Source organism: Schistocerca americana, chromosome 9 (genome assembly GCF_021461395.2).
Source record: "Schistocerca americana isolate TAMUIC-IGC-003095 chromosome 9, iqSchAmer2.1, whole genome shotgun sequence".
Classification (NCBI taxonomy): domain Eukaryota; kingdom Metazoa; phylum Arthropoda; class Insecta; order Orthoptera; family Acrididae; genus Schistocerca; species Schistocerca americana.
The window spans coordinates 67,636,546-67,654,567 of record NC_060127.1 but is presented as its reverse complement, the minus strand read 5'-3'; the positions used below and the strand labels follow the sequence as shown (position 1 = coordinate 67,654,567).

The window sequence follows — 18,022 nt, the reverse complement described above, 5'->3', positions numbered from 1 at the left end:
TTCAAGAGGGACTACTCATCACTGCAGATGTGACAACCATGGGTGTCTAGGCTGTATGGAAGGGACTACTTGGTATGGAACTTCTTGGTATATGAAAGGTAGAGGCAGCTGTCAAAGTGGAGGTGTTGCTGGTGGTTAGTTGGTTTGATCTGGATGAAGGTACTGATGTAGCCATCTTCGAGGTGGAGGTCAACATCTAGAAGGTGGCTTGGTGGCTTCGAGTAGGACCAGGTGAAGCAAACGGGGGGGGGGGGGGGGGGGGGGGGGGGGGAGTTGTTGAGGTTATGGAGGAATGTGGATAGGGTGCCCTTACCCTCCACCCAAATTGCAAAGGTGTCATCAGTTAATCTCAACCAGGTGAGGGGTTTAGGATTCTGGGTTTTTATTAAGGTTTCCTGTAGATGGCCTAGGGGTAGGTTGGCATAGGATGGTGCCATGTGGGTGGCCATAGCTGTACCCCAGATTTGTTTGCAGGTAATGCCTTCAAAGGAGAAGTAATTGTGGGTGAGGATGTAGTTGGTCATGGCGACTAGGAAGAAGATTGTTGGTTTGGAATCTGTTCAAAAAGATTTCGGGCTTGCAGCCGGTCGTCATAAACTTCATTGCACGATATTTTGGCTGGACAGTTGCCAGCCATCTTCAGGTAAGCCGAATGAGGACTGACAAAGATGTTCTCCGCTCCAGCTTATATAGTGCGCTGATAGTACTGCTGCGCATGCGTTGCAATTGTGGAGACAGAAGGGCCACACCGCCCAGCAGCAGCGCCCTTGCTTGTGGAACTGCAGTACTCAGCTGCTGTCGTTATTGTCACTGGGCGCAGCTATCGAAGTCTTCTGGTGTCTTTGTCTCGAGCAAATTTCGGAGATGACGTGATTCCATGCGTTATTCAATTGGTAACCACTGACACAGTTCATTAGATTTCCCGCAGTGCGTATTTCAACTGATTCTTTGATAATGGAGTTCCAACAAGTTGTTGCAGTGGCCAAAATCGAAGTTTTGTCGTACTCCATTGAATGTCCGTTAGAAATACAATGTTCCGCAACTGCAGACTTACTGGGTTGCAGTAGGCGAGTGCAACATTGATGTTCTGTACGCGGGGAGGGGCAGGGGGGGGAGGAGGTGGGGGGCATGAGAGGGAGAGGGGGGAGAGGGAGAGGGGGGAGAGGGAGAGGGAGGGCGGGGGGGTCCTGACATCTGCGGCTGCACTCGTGTTCTGTAAAGAACAGCCTTCAGATGGTCAGTGAGAGATCTATTTTTTTGATGGTTTGACGATATTTAATCATTTTACCACACCTATGGTTACATAGTGTTGACAGGCCTTTACCTTACTGTTCTTTGATCCTCAGTAACTCCTCAGAAATATTCTTCTACCTGTTTAATGAACCCGTGAATCGGGCTTTTGGGTGTCAACTTTGTATCTATTTGGTATCCAGTGTGTAATATATTTTGGAAGACTTCCTTCTCACATCTTTTTTACTTGCCACAACCATTGTAATTGTTTCTCTCCAGTAAAATCGATAATTAAGTTGGCTACTGTTTCTACAAATTACCTGAATATCTAGATTTGGGAATTGAAAAGGACATGTTCTCTATATGGTAAGTGGCTGTGTTGGTTGTAGACACACTTGACATACAGTAATGTACTGTAAAGAAGACTTATTATTCACAGAAGCATGTAAATATTGTCTTTGAAAAATACTATTGAGTATTGAGTAAATTGAGAATTGAGTAAATAGCAGATAATTGGGTCAGAAACTGAAGAGCAAGCAGCACATGTGATGAGGGAAGTGGCTTCTCCCAGAAGAATGCCCTACCTGCCAGAAAGGATAACTGACAATCAGTTTCTCCTCTAGCAGTGCAATGCAGCATGTGTGATTCTTTCAGTGTGCATGTCTTGTGTCAGTATACTGCTTACTATTAGATTGGTGCATAAGTTCGTAGTGTTTTTCTGTAAGTTCAATAAATACAACGGATACATAGTCATAAATAATGTGTTCTCCTTCATTATTTATAACAGTCTGCCAAAGTTGGGGTAACTTTTCAATTTCACGACCATAGAAATCACTTTGTTTTGAGGCAAAGAACTCATTGAGTTATGTTTGGAGTGCATTTTCATCTGGAAAGGAAGTTTCTTGAATGTTGTTAGACAAAGAGCAGAAAGGTAAAAATATGAGGGCAGGCACAATTTCAGGTGAATAAGGTGGGTATGGAATGACTTCCCATCCTGACTCCTGTAAAGTCTTACAGGAATTGTGAAGATGGTTCAATGAACCTTCTGCCAGGCACTTAAATGTGATTTGCAGAGTGTCCATGCAGATGTAGATGTAGATATCAGTCTAGCAGAATGCAGGAGGACATTATTGTGGAGTGGTAGCATTATTTTAGTAGCCTTTCTGGTTGTTGTTCTTGGACTGCATCTCCAAGATGTCTCAGTTGTTGACAATAAATGTCAGCAGTGATGGTGACATCTTGGGGAAGCAACTCGTAGTGCATCGCACTGTTAATGTTCCATCAGATGCAGAACATTATCTTTGTGCTGCTTTGTATGGGCCCAACCATTCTTTTCTTTTCCTTATGTAAGCATAAAGACACTATTTCTGGCCACTGGTAATGATGCAGGATAGGAATGGTCAGTGTTGCTCAGTAACCAATTAAGGATGAGCAAGCAGAGATGCATGTTTGGCCGCCTGCTGATTTTTGCGATTTTGACTTGCAGGCAGTATCTATACACTTGATTTTTTTTTTTTTTTTTTTTTTTTAACTTTTCCTTCCGCGTGCAAATGTTGCATGATGGTGGAATGACCACAGTTCATCATATTCGCCAATTCTTGAGTACACTGACGTGGATCATTGTGGATTAATGTGTTTAAACAATCTGCATCAAACCCCGAACGTCTTCCTGAACATGGAGAATCACTAATGTCCAAACGATCCTCCTCAAAATGAGAAAACCATTTTCTTGCTATGCTCTGTCCAGTGGTGTTATTCTGATGTACTGAAAAAAATTTTCTGGCTGCCACTGCTGCTGTCACTCCTGCATTGAACTCGGACAGAAGAACATATCAGAAATGTTCTGATTTCTCTACTTGGCACTCCATTTTATAGTGTGCGCAGCTCCACTCACTATCTCCAAATGATAAAATGACAGTACATAAACTCAAGTAGCAACAGTGAACTACAAATAAAAAGTGACAGTTGATAAATAAACCCACAGCAACTAGAATACCAACACGCAAAACAAAAATGATCCAAACTTGTGCACCAACCTAATAATTTCTGTGGTCCGTATGTTGTTAATTCATTCAGTGGAAAGCAAACCTTCCCAGGTATATCTGAGAACTGCATCACCACAAGTTTAAAAGAGACCCTGCAGAAGGGCTGGTACGACATTGGGGAACATCCTGTCAGTGCTCCTTATGGCATAGTTGGATAGAAAAAGGGGGGGCTTGCCTGCTCACACTTCAGTCAGTTTACAGACAGACTGTAAACAGCTGCTGTATAGTATAACTGAGAACACAGCAGCTGTTTCAAAGTACCGGCTTTCTTTCTAATTTACTCAAGTAAATTTTAATTCTTGTAATGGCGAATAGCATTATGCAGTATAGTGTTAGTTCACTGATAATGCTGTATGCAGATTAACTTTCTACAATAGCCTTGTCCTTTTTTTCAAATCTATGCCTAAAATTGTTCTGTGTCGGTTTCTCATTCTCGATTAGATCTACAGAAAACTGTGGACAAATCAATGAACATTCACTCTGTCTCTCCAGTGACTATGTGATAGTCGTCTACATTTCTGTTACAGCTCTCTGCTGCTACTGTGATAAAGTAAGTAGTTTTATTAATGTTTCAGGGAGCTCCCAAGATACCAAATGCACCGTCTCCTCGGGTTCTCTCTCCGGCCTCGGGCATGCCGCTCCCGCCCCATACCCGTCCGGGTGGATTGGGCAACGGCTCCGGTGCCCGGACATACGACTGCCCAGTGTGTGAGAAGACGTTCCCAGACCGTGAGTCGCGGGCCCGCCACGCACAGGAGCACGAGCAGTTCCACTGTGATGTCTGCGGCCGTGGGTTCCGCGATGAGGTTGAGCGCGACCACCATGCCAGCATGTATGCCGGCAAGCCTGCGCACAAGTAAGGATGGCCGAGTGGTCGTTCTCTCTGTCATATCTGGATACGTTTTATCAGACCTTGCTATTTATTCAATAAAGTGGCGGGGCTCTAGAAAGAGCCGGTGAGCGTGTTTTGGTAAGATACATTATAGTTCTCAGTACAGTCTCATTTTAGCACTATGCAGCTAACTACTTTAAAGTTTCAGAGAATGCCACATATAAATTTTTCAGAATCATCACCTCAGAGACACAGGCAATGCCTTGTCGATGCGGTCGTCACTGTCTCTCACCATCTTTGCCGTTTGGTTGTGACTGGATTTGCTGCCGGTAAATCCATTGATAGCACTTTGTAATACAGATGCTTTGATCCTATCTCTTTAATTTTTTTGTAATGTTGAAATAGGTGACGAATTAATTGGTTTTCCTTCTTTGTATCGTGTTAATTGATATCCTTTTCTCTTCCAATATTTATTCATTGGATTTTCTGTCATTCCAGGACATTATTGTAGCTCTTCTCCTTATTCCTGTTGCTTCTGAATTTTTCTTCTCTCATTTTCCCACAGAACACTCTTCGTGGTGCAATGTCACGGGTGCAGTCTGCACAACTTCCCTGTTAAAAACAAATAATGGTCTTGTACTGGAAAAACTGTAGCGGAACCAGTACATTACACAAATCCAGTGGGTGCAAAAAATATTTTCCAGTATCAGATTGACTGTGTGGTTAATTGAAAGGTAGTTTGTGAATGAAAACTTAGATGTATTGGCAAGCCCGTGATAATCTTGAGTTCTAGTTTCAGTACACAATAATCAAGTCACTCCTAATAGCCAGCTTATGGTAATTAACTGAACCCATTACCAAAAGCATTGCCAAATAGATTATCTGTGACAGAATGCTCAATCAGATATTACACAATGTGAGCACTAAGATTGTTCAGTTCGCAGTCACAGCTCGTATGACATGCCTCATGGATTTTGGTTATTCACAAAGTACACATTAAAATTGGAATTTTACGTGTTCATTTTCTCACTCGTTTGTATCCACTTTGCGGCACTCCACAATCAAGTTTTAATCATTATTCTGCAAAATTATCATATCTGTTCAGAGCTCCTTATATATATATGCATCTGAATGTGATGATGGCTGATCTCCAAACTGCTTATGTAGATTTCACAAACCAATTCTTTAGCCCACAAAATATATGCAAATGTACTGTCCTCTGATTGCTGAAACATACTGTAGGCAATCTCATATTAGTATTAACCCATGCAAGCCTGCATCTTTTACATTTGACCAATCACAGCTTAATAACTTTCATGAACAGTTTACTAAGTGAACAAATTTTGACACTACACAGTATCAAAATAACTCCCTCTTTAAATAACAGAATTATGATAATATGTTTCTTGTTTTCCCAGTCTCATAAACTGTCTAATTGTACAATGTGAATTCACTTTCTCTGTACTGTCACAGTACTCATACTTAACATGTGGTCAGTTAATAAACATAACAGTACTCATTTAATACCTTACTTTCCATTCACACCATCATTCTTGTTAATAAACAAATTAGCAATAATTGGTGATGGTCATAATAATAACAATAACTACAGTTTTGTTTCTGAAGTACGTTTTGACTACTTGACAATTTGTTAGTCTGTAAGAAGATGACATCTTTCGGCCACAGTAATAACTATTTGCAACTAGCTACTGGATCAGACTGCATGTGTCATGCGATAATGTGACTCATTGTCTGAAGCTGACTCCCCACTGCAGTCTCTTACTTAACATAATGATATGAAGTGCTACATCTCAGTGGCTGCTGCTGTTTATGTCAGTCTGAAGACTGGTTTGATGCAACTCGCAGAGGCAGTGTCTACAGTTTTTGCCCCTCACAGTGCCATTACCGAATCGATGATTCCTTGATGCCTCAGGATATGCTGTATAACTCAATCCCATCTTTTAGTCAAGTGAAATCATAAATTTTACTTTCCCCAACTAGGTCCAGCACCTCCTCAGTAGTTATTTCATCTACCCGACCTTCAGCATTGTTGTGTAGGAAAACGTTTCAAAAACTTTTCTTTTATCCTTGTTTAAACTGTTCATCATCCACATTTTACTCCTGTATGAGGCTACACCTTCAGACGAGACTACCTGCACTTAAATTTAAAGTTGCTGTTAACAAATTCCTATTTTTCAGAAATTCTTTTCTTGCTAATGTCAGTCTCTCTAATTTTGCTGTCTCCAGTTATTTTACTGCTCAAAAAGCAAAACTCATATATTACTTTCAGTGTATCATTTCCTGACCAAATTCCCTCGAAATTACATGCTTTAAACCAGTGACATTCCATTCCCCTTGTTTTACTTTTTTTGTATTGAATATAACTATTTCTCTTTTCCTTCATATTCCCCCAAAACTTTTGTTTTCTCAGAATGGCCACTTTTCCCCTCATCTGACCATTTGACATCAGTTGCTTTTCTGCTTGTTTTAGCTTTCTGAAAACCTTGAAGCTCTTGGTTTCTTGTCTGAATTTGTCTCCTGTTCATCCTGCATTTTTTTCTAAGTTCTTTTTAGTCTTGCCTTCCCACCCATTTTGTTTGTGTATTCCAGTTTTTGAATAATGTGTGGAGTTTCTTTCTGCCTAGATGACCATAGAGTGTCACAAGTCTTGTCCTTTAGGGAGAATGACTAAACCAGGTGTTTCAAAATGAATATTGGAGTTTTCACGCTTTTTGTCATTCATTACATTCAGGTTACAGTTATAAATAATACATCAAATGAAAGAGCAACTCATACATTTTTTAAAATTATATCTGTGTGCATACACTGATTCCTGTGTTTTCCATTAGAAAGTGAAAATAGCAAAGATGGTGACTAGTAAACAGAAAGCTTTGTGTTTTACAGTTTGCAAAAACTAAATCTGTTGTTAAAGTGCAATGTGTGTTTCGTATTAAGTTCCATTGCAATCCTCCCATTGTTGTTAACATCCATAGGTGGTATCATCAGTTTGAAGACACAGGCTATTTTTGCAGAGGGAGGAATGTAGGATGACCAGGAACGACTGAAGAATGTGTTGAACGAATGAGAGAGCCTTTCACACATAGCCCCAAGAAATCAGTTTGGAAGACTGGTTGCAAATTAGCAATTCCAATGACATCTATGCGGAGACTTTTAAGGAGACACTTAAAACTATGTCCTTATTGTTTGCAGTTGTTACAGTCCGTAAAGTTTACAGAATATGGTGTATGTGCCAACAATGCAAACGAAATGTTGCTGCATGATGAGGATTTCTGGATCATACCGTCTTCAGTGATGAATCGACATTTCGCGTAAGTGAAAATGTGAGCACAACATAATGTGTGCATCTGGGGGCCAGCAAAACCCCGCAAGACGGTACAGTTTCAGCAAGAAGCCCTTAAGTTGAATGTGGCACTAGAACTAGGGCACTTTCCTCAATTGGAAAAAGCTGAACCACAGAACTTTATTTGTATTTGGCAGTTACATGGTGTGCCACCTCACTCCCTTAACTCAGTACACAAGTGATTAAACGGCATTGCACTCGACCACTGAATTGACCGCAAGGGGCTAGATGACAGAGCTCATCTTGCATGGATTCCATGTTCACCCGATCTGAGTCCACACAATTTTCCCCTTTGTAGGGTTCATAAAGGCTCATGTGTGCGTGCCTTTGCTACCAGCTGGTCTACCTGACTTAAGAAATACAACTGAAACCCTTGTAATATTTACTCCAGGCACACTGATCAAGTTTTGGGATGAACTCGCCTACGACTCGATGTGTGTTGTGTGGTGAATGGTACTCACATTGAGCACTTGTAAGGAAAACTATTTGAGTTGCTCTTTCATTTGATGTATTGTTTATAATTGTAAGTTGAATGTAATAAATGCAACACAGCCTTAAAACCCTGATACTCATTTTGGAACACCTAGTATTTCCTTATTTTGTCCCAAAACCCAATAGCTATCTTTGTGCTTGATTGGACATAATGTATTTCACAGGATTCTTTTTTCTACATATTCCAAATCTTCTAATGCCCTTAGGCATCCATATAGAAGTAGTATTTCTGACCCATAGAGGACTTTTGGTTTTACTACTGTATTATAATGCCTTAATTGTATGTCTTTAGAAAATCTTTTTTTATTGTACGGATTTCTCACTTTCATGTATGCTCTTTCAATTTTGTCACTCCTGATATTAATTGCTGCTTTTTCACTGTTTACGCTTATATTTTCACCTAGATATTTAAAGTTGTCCATTTTCTTGATGATGTCACACTTTTTTAAAAAAATTCTTGCTTTAATTCATCACACATTCTATCTTTTCAAATGAGATTTGTAAACTTGCCTTCTCAGCTATTTCCATCAGAGGTTCCAGTCTTTACTTTGCATTTGTAGAGGTTCCGTCAATTATCACCAGATTGTCTCCAAAGTCCAAACAATTTATTGCTTCTTCTGCTCTACCCACCTTTATGTAGTTACTAGCTTTTTGTTTTTCTTCCTCTAGTTTTCATTCTCTTAAAACTTTTTCCAGCACACAGTTGAATGATAATGTTGGCAAAATGTCTCCTTGTCTGACTGCTGATACAGTTTGGAAGGAACTAGAAATTGGTCAAAGAAATTTAATTTTAGATACTGTGTTTGCAAAGTGTTTGTTAAATTATTACTAGAGTTTTCCTACCTACTGCAAATTCCTTCAGGGTTTTGATGAGGGAGTCTCTTGTCTGTTGAACCATAAGCCTTTTTAAAACCAACAGACATTAGCATTATATTTTTATTTGATGTTTTCATACACCTCTTATCTGTTTAGGGTTTAGAATTTGCAGTGGACAGAATCTACTCACAAATCCATCTTGATGCTCTCCAATTTGTTTATCTGATTGAGCATTTAACGTGTCCAAAAGAACCTTTGATAAAAATTTGTATTCTGTGGCTAGTAATGAAACTCCTCTGTAATCGTTTTAGCTTCCCAGACCTTATGTAGTGTTTTCTTCTATAATTGTAACACCTAGATCTCATTACCTTTTAGAATTTGTGCTATGAGGCCATCTTCACCTGGTGATTTTTGTGTTTTAATTGTTTATTGTAAATTTTAATCACATCAATGGTTGTTGGTTTTGAATTTTTTTGGTCAGTTTTTCACAGTTCAGTTGTGTTTCGAAATATTCTGGCATTAACTTAGTTTCCTTTATTGTAAAGTGTGAATTTTCCACTTTCTTTCCTGAAGCGTAGTGATCGCATAATGTATCCAGACACATAGTTCTTGAATGATTTGTAATAATCTCCTGTACGATTTTTAAGGTATTCTTATATGGTTGGTCCTTTTGCATGCCTTTTATCGTCTTAATAATTTTATGTGCTTGTTTCTTCTCAGACTGCAGGTTTTCCTATTACTACTTGTTTTCGTGCTATACCAGCTGTTCCATGGTTTCTTTTTTGTGTAAGTGCTTCTTCACATTTATTATTCCACCATCAGTGCTTTCTTTGCTCGTTCTGTAGAGATGTTTAAAATGCAATATATTTAATTGTTTCTGTAAAGCTGTTGGTATCAGTATTTACTTCATTCAACATCTTTTGAAAATCATGTTCCTTTTCCTTTTAAAGTTTCATTATTAATTCTCTTAGTCATACTGGCTTGTTTCATGATTTTATGTTTCGTAATAAGTCTCCTGTGGATCTCAGTTCGGTAGTGATCTGAATAAACTTCCATTCCCCTCTTGACTCTAGTGTTCATGGTTTCTTAAAAATTGTGTATTGAGGGGACAACATGATCAATTTGAAACTCTCAAATGGCTTGCATATATCTAATAGTGAGTTCTCTTATTGAATGGATAGTTTTCAATAACTCTTTGTAATTATGTCTCCTTATCCAGTTTGGCATTCGAGTCCATTTTCATGGTTGCTATGTTGTTTTTGTGAGCTTTGGGCAGCCTGTTGTCCAGATGTTCAAGGAAATTTTTTATTTTGTCTCTGTTTTTCTTGTCATCTCAATTCGCTGGTACACAACCCTCGAATATTGAGTAATATTTATTTTCTGATTTAATTGTTAAAACAGAGTGTCTTTCACTGAAACATTAAAAATCAGTATCATCTCGGATTGTACTTTTGCACTCTAACTGCCGATTTGGCTTAAAAATTTGGGTAGTTTCCACTATCCGTTGTTAGATCATCAACCTTGTTTCTTGGATGGCTTATAGAAGGATGTTGTTGCTGTCCACGAAGTTTTATATTTGTTTATATATATTTCTTTTTGAGACACTCAGCATCCGTTCAACTGCTCTCAAAGCTCTTTGTTGTCTCTGACAGAATTACAATGTGATCAGCAAACCTATAAGTTTTTATTTCTTCTCCTTGAGCTTTAAATTTCCTTCTAAATTACTCCTTTGTTTCCTTTACTGATTATTCAATGTACAGATTGAATATCAGGGATATGCAATAACTGTGTCCCACTCTCTACACAACTGGTACTACCTTTCCATGCTCTTTGACTTTTTATAACTGCAGTCTGGTTTCTGCACAAAGTGTAGATAGCCTTTTGCTTCCTGTGCTTTATCCTTACTTCCTCTAATATTTCAAAGAGTGTACTCCAATAAACATTGTAAAAGGCTTTTGTTAATGCTATGAACATAGATTTGCCTTTCTTTAACCTGTCTCCTAAGATAATTGGATGCCTCACGTGTTCCTACATTTCTTCAGAACCCAAACTGTTTTTCTGCTAGGTCAGTGTCTACAAGTTTTTCCATTATTCTGTAAGAGAATTGTCAGTATTTTGCATCCATGGCTTATTAAAACTTGTGGTTCTGTAGTATTCGCACCTGTCATCCCATGCTGTCTTTGGAATTGGAACTATTATATTTTTTCTTGAGGCTTGATGTTATTTTGCCTGCCTCATATATCTTGAACACCAGGAGGAATAGTTATCACATCTGACTCTGCCAGGGATCTCAGTAAGTCTGAGGAAATGTCATGTACTCTGACAGTGTTTTTTCCACTTAGGTATTTCATTGCTGTGTTGAATTTTTCACATAGTATCGTGTATCACGTATTATCTTCCTCTTTGTCTATAATGTTGTCCTCAAGTTTGTTTCCCATGTATAGACTGTCTATATATTCTTTTCATATTTCCACCTTTTAGCTTTCCTTTCAGTGCTTAGTACTAACTTGTTCTCGTAGCTCTTGATGTTCACACTTTTTCTCCAAAGGTATCTTTAATATTTCTAGGTGCTATCTATCTTCCCCCAACTCATGTGCTTTCAGAACCTTGCATTTATTCTTAATGATTCCTGCTGTGCAATTTTGCACTTTCTGTTTCTTTATTAAGGTGGCTGTTTTTTATTAAATTACTTTTATTTCTGAATTTTTGTGTGTCTTGCATCTCTTATTTTGATATACATTTTGTTATGTTGTCATCTGTCGTTGTAGGCCAGATATCAGTGTATCTTTGTACATGTATACACATTGTCAGGTAGGTAAATGATGAGTTGGTGCTCTCTGTGAACAGAGTGCATTAGTGTGGTTTGTTTTTTGCATTATTACCAGGCCAGATAGGTTTAAAGAGGTGTGATCAGCATCAGATGTTGAGTGATCACTGTCAAGGACACAAAGATGTTGCGTACTTCTCTGTGATAGCAGTACTGCCACCTGACAGAGTTGGAAAGTGGGCTCAGTGCGGGTGACTATTTGGCCACCTGGTCGAATCTTGCACCACCCAGATTTGTGGGGCATTTGGATGTGACAACGGCCCGATGTCAGAATGCACGGGAGTGTGAGGGCGAGCGTACTTATGAAGGTTCCGATCGACCGTGTCTGACTGCCACGAGGGAGATTGTTGCATTGTGCACTGAGCACATTGTAAATGCTTTATATCTGCTTCTGCCATCTGAGAACAAGGAATAGACTTTCTGCAGCATTCTGTCTTGGCCCACGCCATTTGTCAGAGACTATTAGCAGCCGGACTATGGATTTACCGCCCCATGCTCGGGCTGCCATTAACACCACAGCATGGACTGCTGTGTCTGGAATTGTGCCATGCCTGAGAAGCATAGACTGCTGATGAATGGTATTGCATTGTGGCCAGTGATGAATCACAGTTGTGCAATTGGTTGCCAACTGCCACCTGTGATGCACTAGCAGAGCAGCAAGTTACATACACTACTGGCCATTAAAATTGCTACACCACGAAGATGACGTGCTACAGACGCGAAATTTAACTGACAGGAAGAAGATGCTGTGATACGCAAATGATTAGCTTTTCAGAGCATTCACACAAGGTTGGCGTCGGTGGCGACTCCCACAATGTGCTGACATGAGGAAAGTTTCCAACCGATTTCTCATACACAAACAGCAGTTGAGCGGCGTTGCCTGGTGAAACGTTGTTGTGATGCCTCATTTAACGAGGAGATATGCGTACCATCATGTTTCCGACTTAGATAAAGGTCTGACTGTAGCCTGTCACGATTGCAGTTTATCATATCGCGACATTGCTGCTCCTGAATTGGTGGGTTCAGGAGGGAATGCCATGCTGGATCCCAACAGCCTCGTATCACTAGCAGTCGAGATGACAGGCATCTTATCCGCACAGCTGTAACGGATCGTGCAGCCACGTCTTGCTCCCTGAGTCAACAGATGGGGACATTTGCAAGACAACAACCATCTGCACGAACAGTTTGACGATGTTTGCAGCAGCATGGACTATCAACTCGGAGACCGTGGCTGCGGTTACCCTTGACGATGCATCACAGACAGGAGTGCCTGCGATGATGTACTCAATGACAAACCTGGGTACACAAATGGCAAAACGTAAATTTTCGGATGAGTCCAGGTTCTGTTTACAGCATCATGATGGTCGCATCCATGTTTGGCAACATCGCGGTGAATGCACGTTGAAAGCAAGTATTTGTCATCGCCATACTGGCGTATCACCCAGCGTGATGGTATGAGGTGCCATTGGTTAAATGTCTCAGTCACCTTTTGTTCGCGTTGACGGCACTTTGAACAGTGGACATTACTTCAGATGTGTTACGACCTGGCTCTACCCCATTCGATCCCTTCGGAACCCTACATTTCAGCAGGGTGATAATGCATGACCGCTTGTTGCAGGTCCTGTACGGGCCTTTTTGGATACAGAAAATATTCGACTGCTGCCCTGGCCAGCACATTCTCCAGATCTCTCACCAATTGAAAACGTCTGGTCAATGGTGGCCGAGCAACTGGCTCGTCACAATACACCAGTCACTACTCTTGATGAACTGTGGTATCGTGTTGAAGCTGCATGGGCAGCTGTACCTGTACACGCCATCCAAGCTGTGTTTGACTCAATGCCCAGGTGTATCAAGGCCGTTATTACCGCCAGAGGTGGTTGTCCTGGGTACTGGTTTCTCAGGATCTATGTACCCAAATTGCGTGAAAATGTAATCGCATGTCAGTTCTAGTATAATATATTTGTCCAATGAATACCTGTTTATCATGTGCATTTTTTCTTGGTGTAGCAATTTTAATGGCCAGTAGTGTATTTAGCTTTTTGTGTGTGATTTCATAGTTCAGTTCTTAAACTGTGTGCACGTTTTTGTATTTGAGAGGTGTCATCTCGCATTTTAGTTCCCCAAGGTGGCTCACGCCTCTTTCCTGAGTTATTGGGTGGCACAGACGGTGCCCTAAGGTAATGTGGCCCATTCTTCATTCCCTGGCTGCACTCCCTTCCCCGTGCCCCTCCCTCACTTTCCTCATTCCTTCCCTTTTACTTCCTGGTTCCCCTCAGTGTCATGATGGTCTAGTTATCCTCCTGGCTTCTTATATTCCTTCCAGTTTTTGTTTCTCTTGCTTTTTCATTTCCACTTTTTCTTTGCAATATTTTTGTCCCTCTTTGGGGTTTGACCTCCCGTTCTAAATTTTTTGTCCACAGTGTGAGCAAACTGGGGAAGTACACTTTGCTTAGCGTCTTTGATGTGTGGCTTTACCGCCTCTTCCAGCTTTCCCTCCTCTTCCAGCTTTCCCTCGATGCCTTGTCGTTTAATGGTAGATAGGCAAAAGAGTAGCCAGACCCTGTGGCGGGATCATTATGTTCTCTTTTGCTTGAGCCCCCCGACAACACAGGGATCACATTTCTGATGCCTTCCTTTGTGTGCCTAGGAGTGGTTGCTCATCATTCTGGAACATCAGAACTCCCGGCAACAGCCTCCGTGCTGACAACCTTTGCCGTAGCTGGGTGGTGCCCGTGGTTAGAGTCCCTAGTCAGAGTGGGTGGTGTCGGTGTGGGTGCTTTGCATGCAAAACACATTAAGCTTGAAGATGGCCATTCCTCTATAGCCATCTCTTTAGTTAACAGTGGATCTTCTGATGCTTCTTATAACCCTACGTCCTTCTTTTCCATGGCTACGTCCTGAGAAGAGGACCAGGCTGATTGGCTTGTGGTGAAACCCCTTCATCACTATTTGGTATGCACCAGCACCGCAGGGGGTCACTTTCACCTCCAAAGAGCCATTATTTGTAGTGGTAACTTTTGAAGACCAGCACAGTGAAATGGACTTTCCGAGTAAGATGCGATCAGGTTCACTGTTGGTCAAAACTATTTCTGGAGCCCAGTCTGTGGCCCTTCGTGCCTGTGGACCATCTTGGCAACATCCTGGTGACTGTTGCTCTTAACCAGCCTTTGAATATCATTCAGGGAGTCTCTTTTGTAGGGACCTCATCCTTCAAACTGATGAACTCCTGGCCAATCTCGAACGGCAGGGCGTTCATTTTATTTGGTGTGTTCGGAAAGGCCGTAAGGACAGTCGCGTTGATACTGGTGCCTTTATCCTGGCATTTGAAGGGGATACCCTCCCAGAGAAGGGCAAGGTTAGAAGTTAACACTGTGGCATGAAGCAGTACATCCTGCCACCTGGGAGTGTTTTCAGTATTTATGTTGTGGGCACATGTCTTCCCACTGCACAGCAGACCGTGTATGTGGTGAATGTGGACATCCACTCCATGAGGGGACAATCTGTGTTCTGCCACCCATGTATGTTAATTGTCATTACTGTCATTCTCCATCCCCACTGGACTGTCCAGTTTATAAGGTGATCTGCCAGAGATCTTTTGATCACTTCTCATCCCTTCTCCCTTCATTACACTTGTCGCCACATGATGACCTCTGCAATAGTGACCACTTCCCACATCCCGATGGCCAGGTTATCCTGGTAGGTGTTTTATCACACTGAATGACATCTATATACCTCCCAGGTTGTGTTTACACCGTCTTTGTCATCCGTGATGTGTCTGATACAATTATTCACACTGCCGGCATTGCTGTCCCCCACTTGATAGGTCCCTTTCGGTGCCGGCCAGTCTTCTGGTGGAGCACGGCCATTGCCATCACCATCTGTGATTGCCATTGGGCCTTGCAGTGCCTTCACCGGCACCTGTTCTCCACTAGTCTTATTACCTTTAAACATCTTCACATCAAAGCCCATTACTTAATCAGAGATAGCAAGCAGATGTGTTAGGAACTTTGTCTCCTCCATAGATTCTTCTGTCCCCTTGTCACGCGTGTTGACTGTGCTCTGCACCCTCCAGGGTTATCAACAGCAGTTTTCCATGCCAAGCCTTGACCTCCTGGGTGGCCTCTGTATGGACCCATTGGTTCTCACGGAACAACTTGCTATCCATTTTATGACGACGTCGGTGCCATCCTCCTATCCGGCCTCCTTCCTCCATCGGAAACAGTGGGCCAGAGGTGCCCACTTACGTTGTACTCCTTGTCAGGCAGAATCCTACAGTGAAACTTTTACTGTATGGGAACTTCTAGCTCTCTCCTCTCCTCTCCTCTCGTCTTCTCATGATTCAGCCCCTGGCCCTGATTCCCATCCATAAACAGTTGCTTCAACACCTCATTTCTCCACAACAATAGTATCTCCTCCCAGTGTTTAAGCATGTTTGACTCCGAGGTATTTTCCCCTCTCAATGGAAAGACAGTCCTATGTTTCTTGTCCTGAAGCCTGGTAAGGATCCACCGTTCCTCGATAGTTACCGCCCGATGAGACTGACCAACGTGACCTGCAAGTTATTTGAATGAATGGTGGCTTCTTGGCCTGGGTTGGGTCCTCGAAACTTGGGACCTTTCGTCTCCTTACCAGTGCAGCTTTCGGGAGGTACAGTCTACGATTGATCATCTGCTTTGATTGGAAACTGCAGGTTGGCAGGCCTTTTCTCAGTGCCACCATCTTGTCACAGTTTTCTTAGCTCTTCATAACACCTACAACACGGCTGGACACCCTCACATGTTACTTTCACTCCAAGAGTGGGGTCTTTGGTGGCTCCTCTCAATTTTTATTTGCAGTTCCTGTCCCACCAGTCATTCCAAGTTTGGTTTGGCAATGTTCTGAGCTCTCTGCAGACCCAGGAGAATAGTGTTCCACAGGGTTCCTTATTAATTGCCCTTCTTTTTCTCATTGCTATTAAGGGCTCGCGGCCTCTGTCAGACTGTTAGTCACCACCACTCTGTATGTGGATGATCTATGTGTCTGGGCTAGGTCACGCCCGGTGGACTCTGCAGAGCGATGGCTCCCGGCTGCTATCTGGAGAGCTTCAGAGTGGAATTTTTGTAAAATACGCGTTTACTTTCGCGTGGGCCAAACTAACCTCATAGCGAAAATGAAGTGGTATTAGAATCTCATGGTGATTCTGAAAGTTTCTCTGATGGGCAAGATGATGTTCAGCCCCACAAAATGTTAAAAGATAAATTAGTGGTTGGGCAATATGCTACAGTTTTATACAGCAAAGAACAAAAAAAGATAAGCTATTTTATCCTTGGAAAGACTTGATGAGAATTATCAGTCCAACATCACTAACAAAATGTGGCTAGTTTCAATTACCTTCAGTAATTTGTGTATTAGGCTCATATCCCTGCCGTACAGTAACCTTAACATATAACATATTCTCTTTATATGCAGTTACCAAAGCGTAATATATAACTTGTTAAAATTAATTAGTAAATTGATGAATTATACTACAGTTGTTTATTTACTTTCTGAATAAAGTTGGATATTCCCTGCCTTGCCTTCAAAATTTAGTGTTTTATTTGTTCTTTATCCTCCTGAATGTGTACTCAAGAAATATTCATTGAGTTTACTTTGTCCCAACTTTATGTTACCACTTTTTCGTGAGTGGCTCAAAGTAGCTCCAAGTGGGGGTAACATTGGCCCACTCTTTTGTGATAGCACAGCAATAGATGTGATGTATTTTGTTTAATATCCTTTTTTTAATTGATGGTACAGATCTTTGACAGTACTAGAAAAATGTATTTGAACTTCCTCTATGCCACTGTCCTTTGTTTTCCTAATGCATATAAAAAGATGGGCAAAAACTAGGCCAAAGTAACCTTAGTTACAGTACTCAAAAAATTATCCAAATGTTGTTGCCAGAGAGATAGAGGAATTTCTCAGCTGCACACACAGCTCAATTCAAGGTGACTAGAGGATGAAGAAGAGGGCAGAGCTTGTATTACTAGGTTGGACAACACTAGCTCAGTGACTTCCCACAGCCTTTTGGTGTTTCAGCATCGTATAATCAGTCTAAGAAAATTTGTGAGGCCATACGGCTAAAGCCAATTGGACACTTGTTTATTTTGATGTGCCGTCAAATGTTAGTGTCAAAGGTACCTACAAAAACTTCTGGCAGTGAAATAGCCAGATTAAGAGTAATGTTGGGTATGCTAACAGAGGGAATGGAGCCCCCTCCTTTTGTGATTTTTCACAGGAAAACCATACAAAAGGAAAAACTACCTGTAGGATTGATTTTTGGGTGCCAAGATTGGGGGAGGAAAAATGATATGATGCTTGATAGGGTGAAGATTTGATCTCTCGTGTTTTCTCGGTGTGGCTGATTAATAGTGTGCATCTGACTGTTCTGCCAAGTTGTTGTT

General features: G+C 41.3%; 1 protein-coding gene across 1 annotated transcript in view; it reads left to right on the top strand.

Moving 5' to 3' along the window:
- The window catches only part of LOC124550651 (zinc finger protein 628-like), a 110,524-nt gene that overhangs the window by 72,200 nt on the left and 20,302 nt on the right, over nt 1-18,022 (top strand). The window contains exon 7 of the mRNA XM_047125375.1: nt 3,851-4,131. Within this exon, the coding sequence (XP_046981331.1) occupies nt 3,851-4,131 (281 nt within the window). The remainder of the gene's footprint in view (nt 1-3,850; nt 4,132-18,022) is intronic.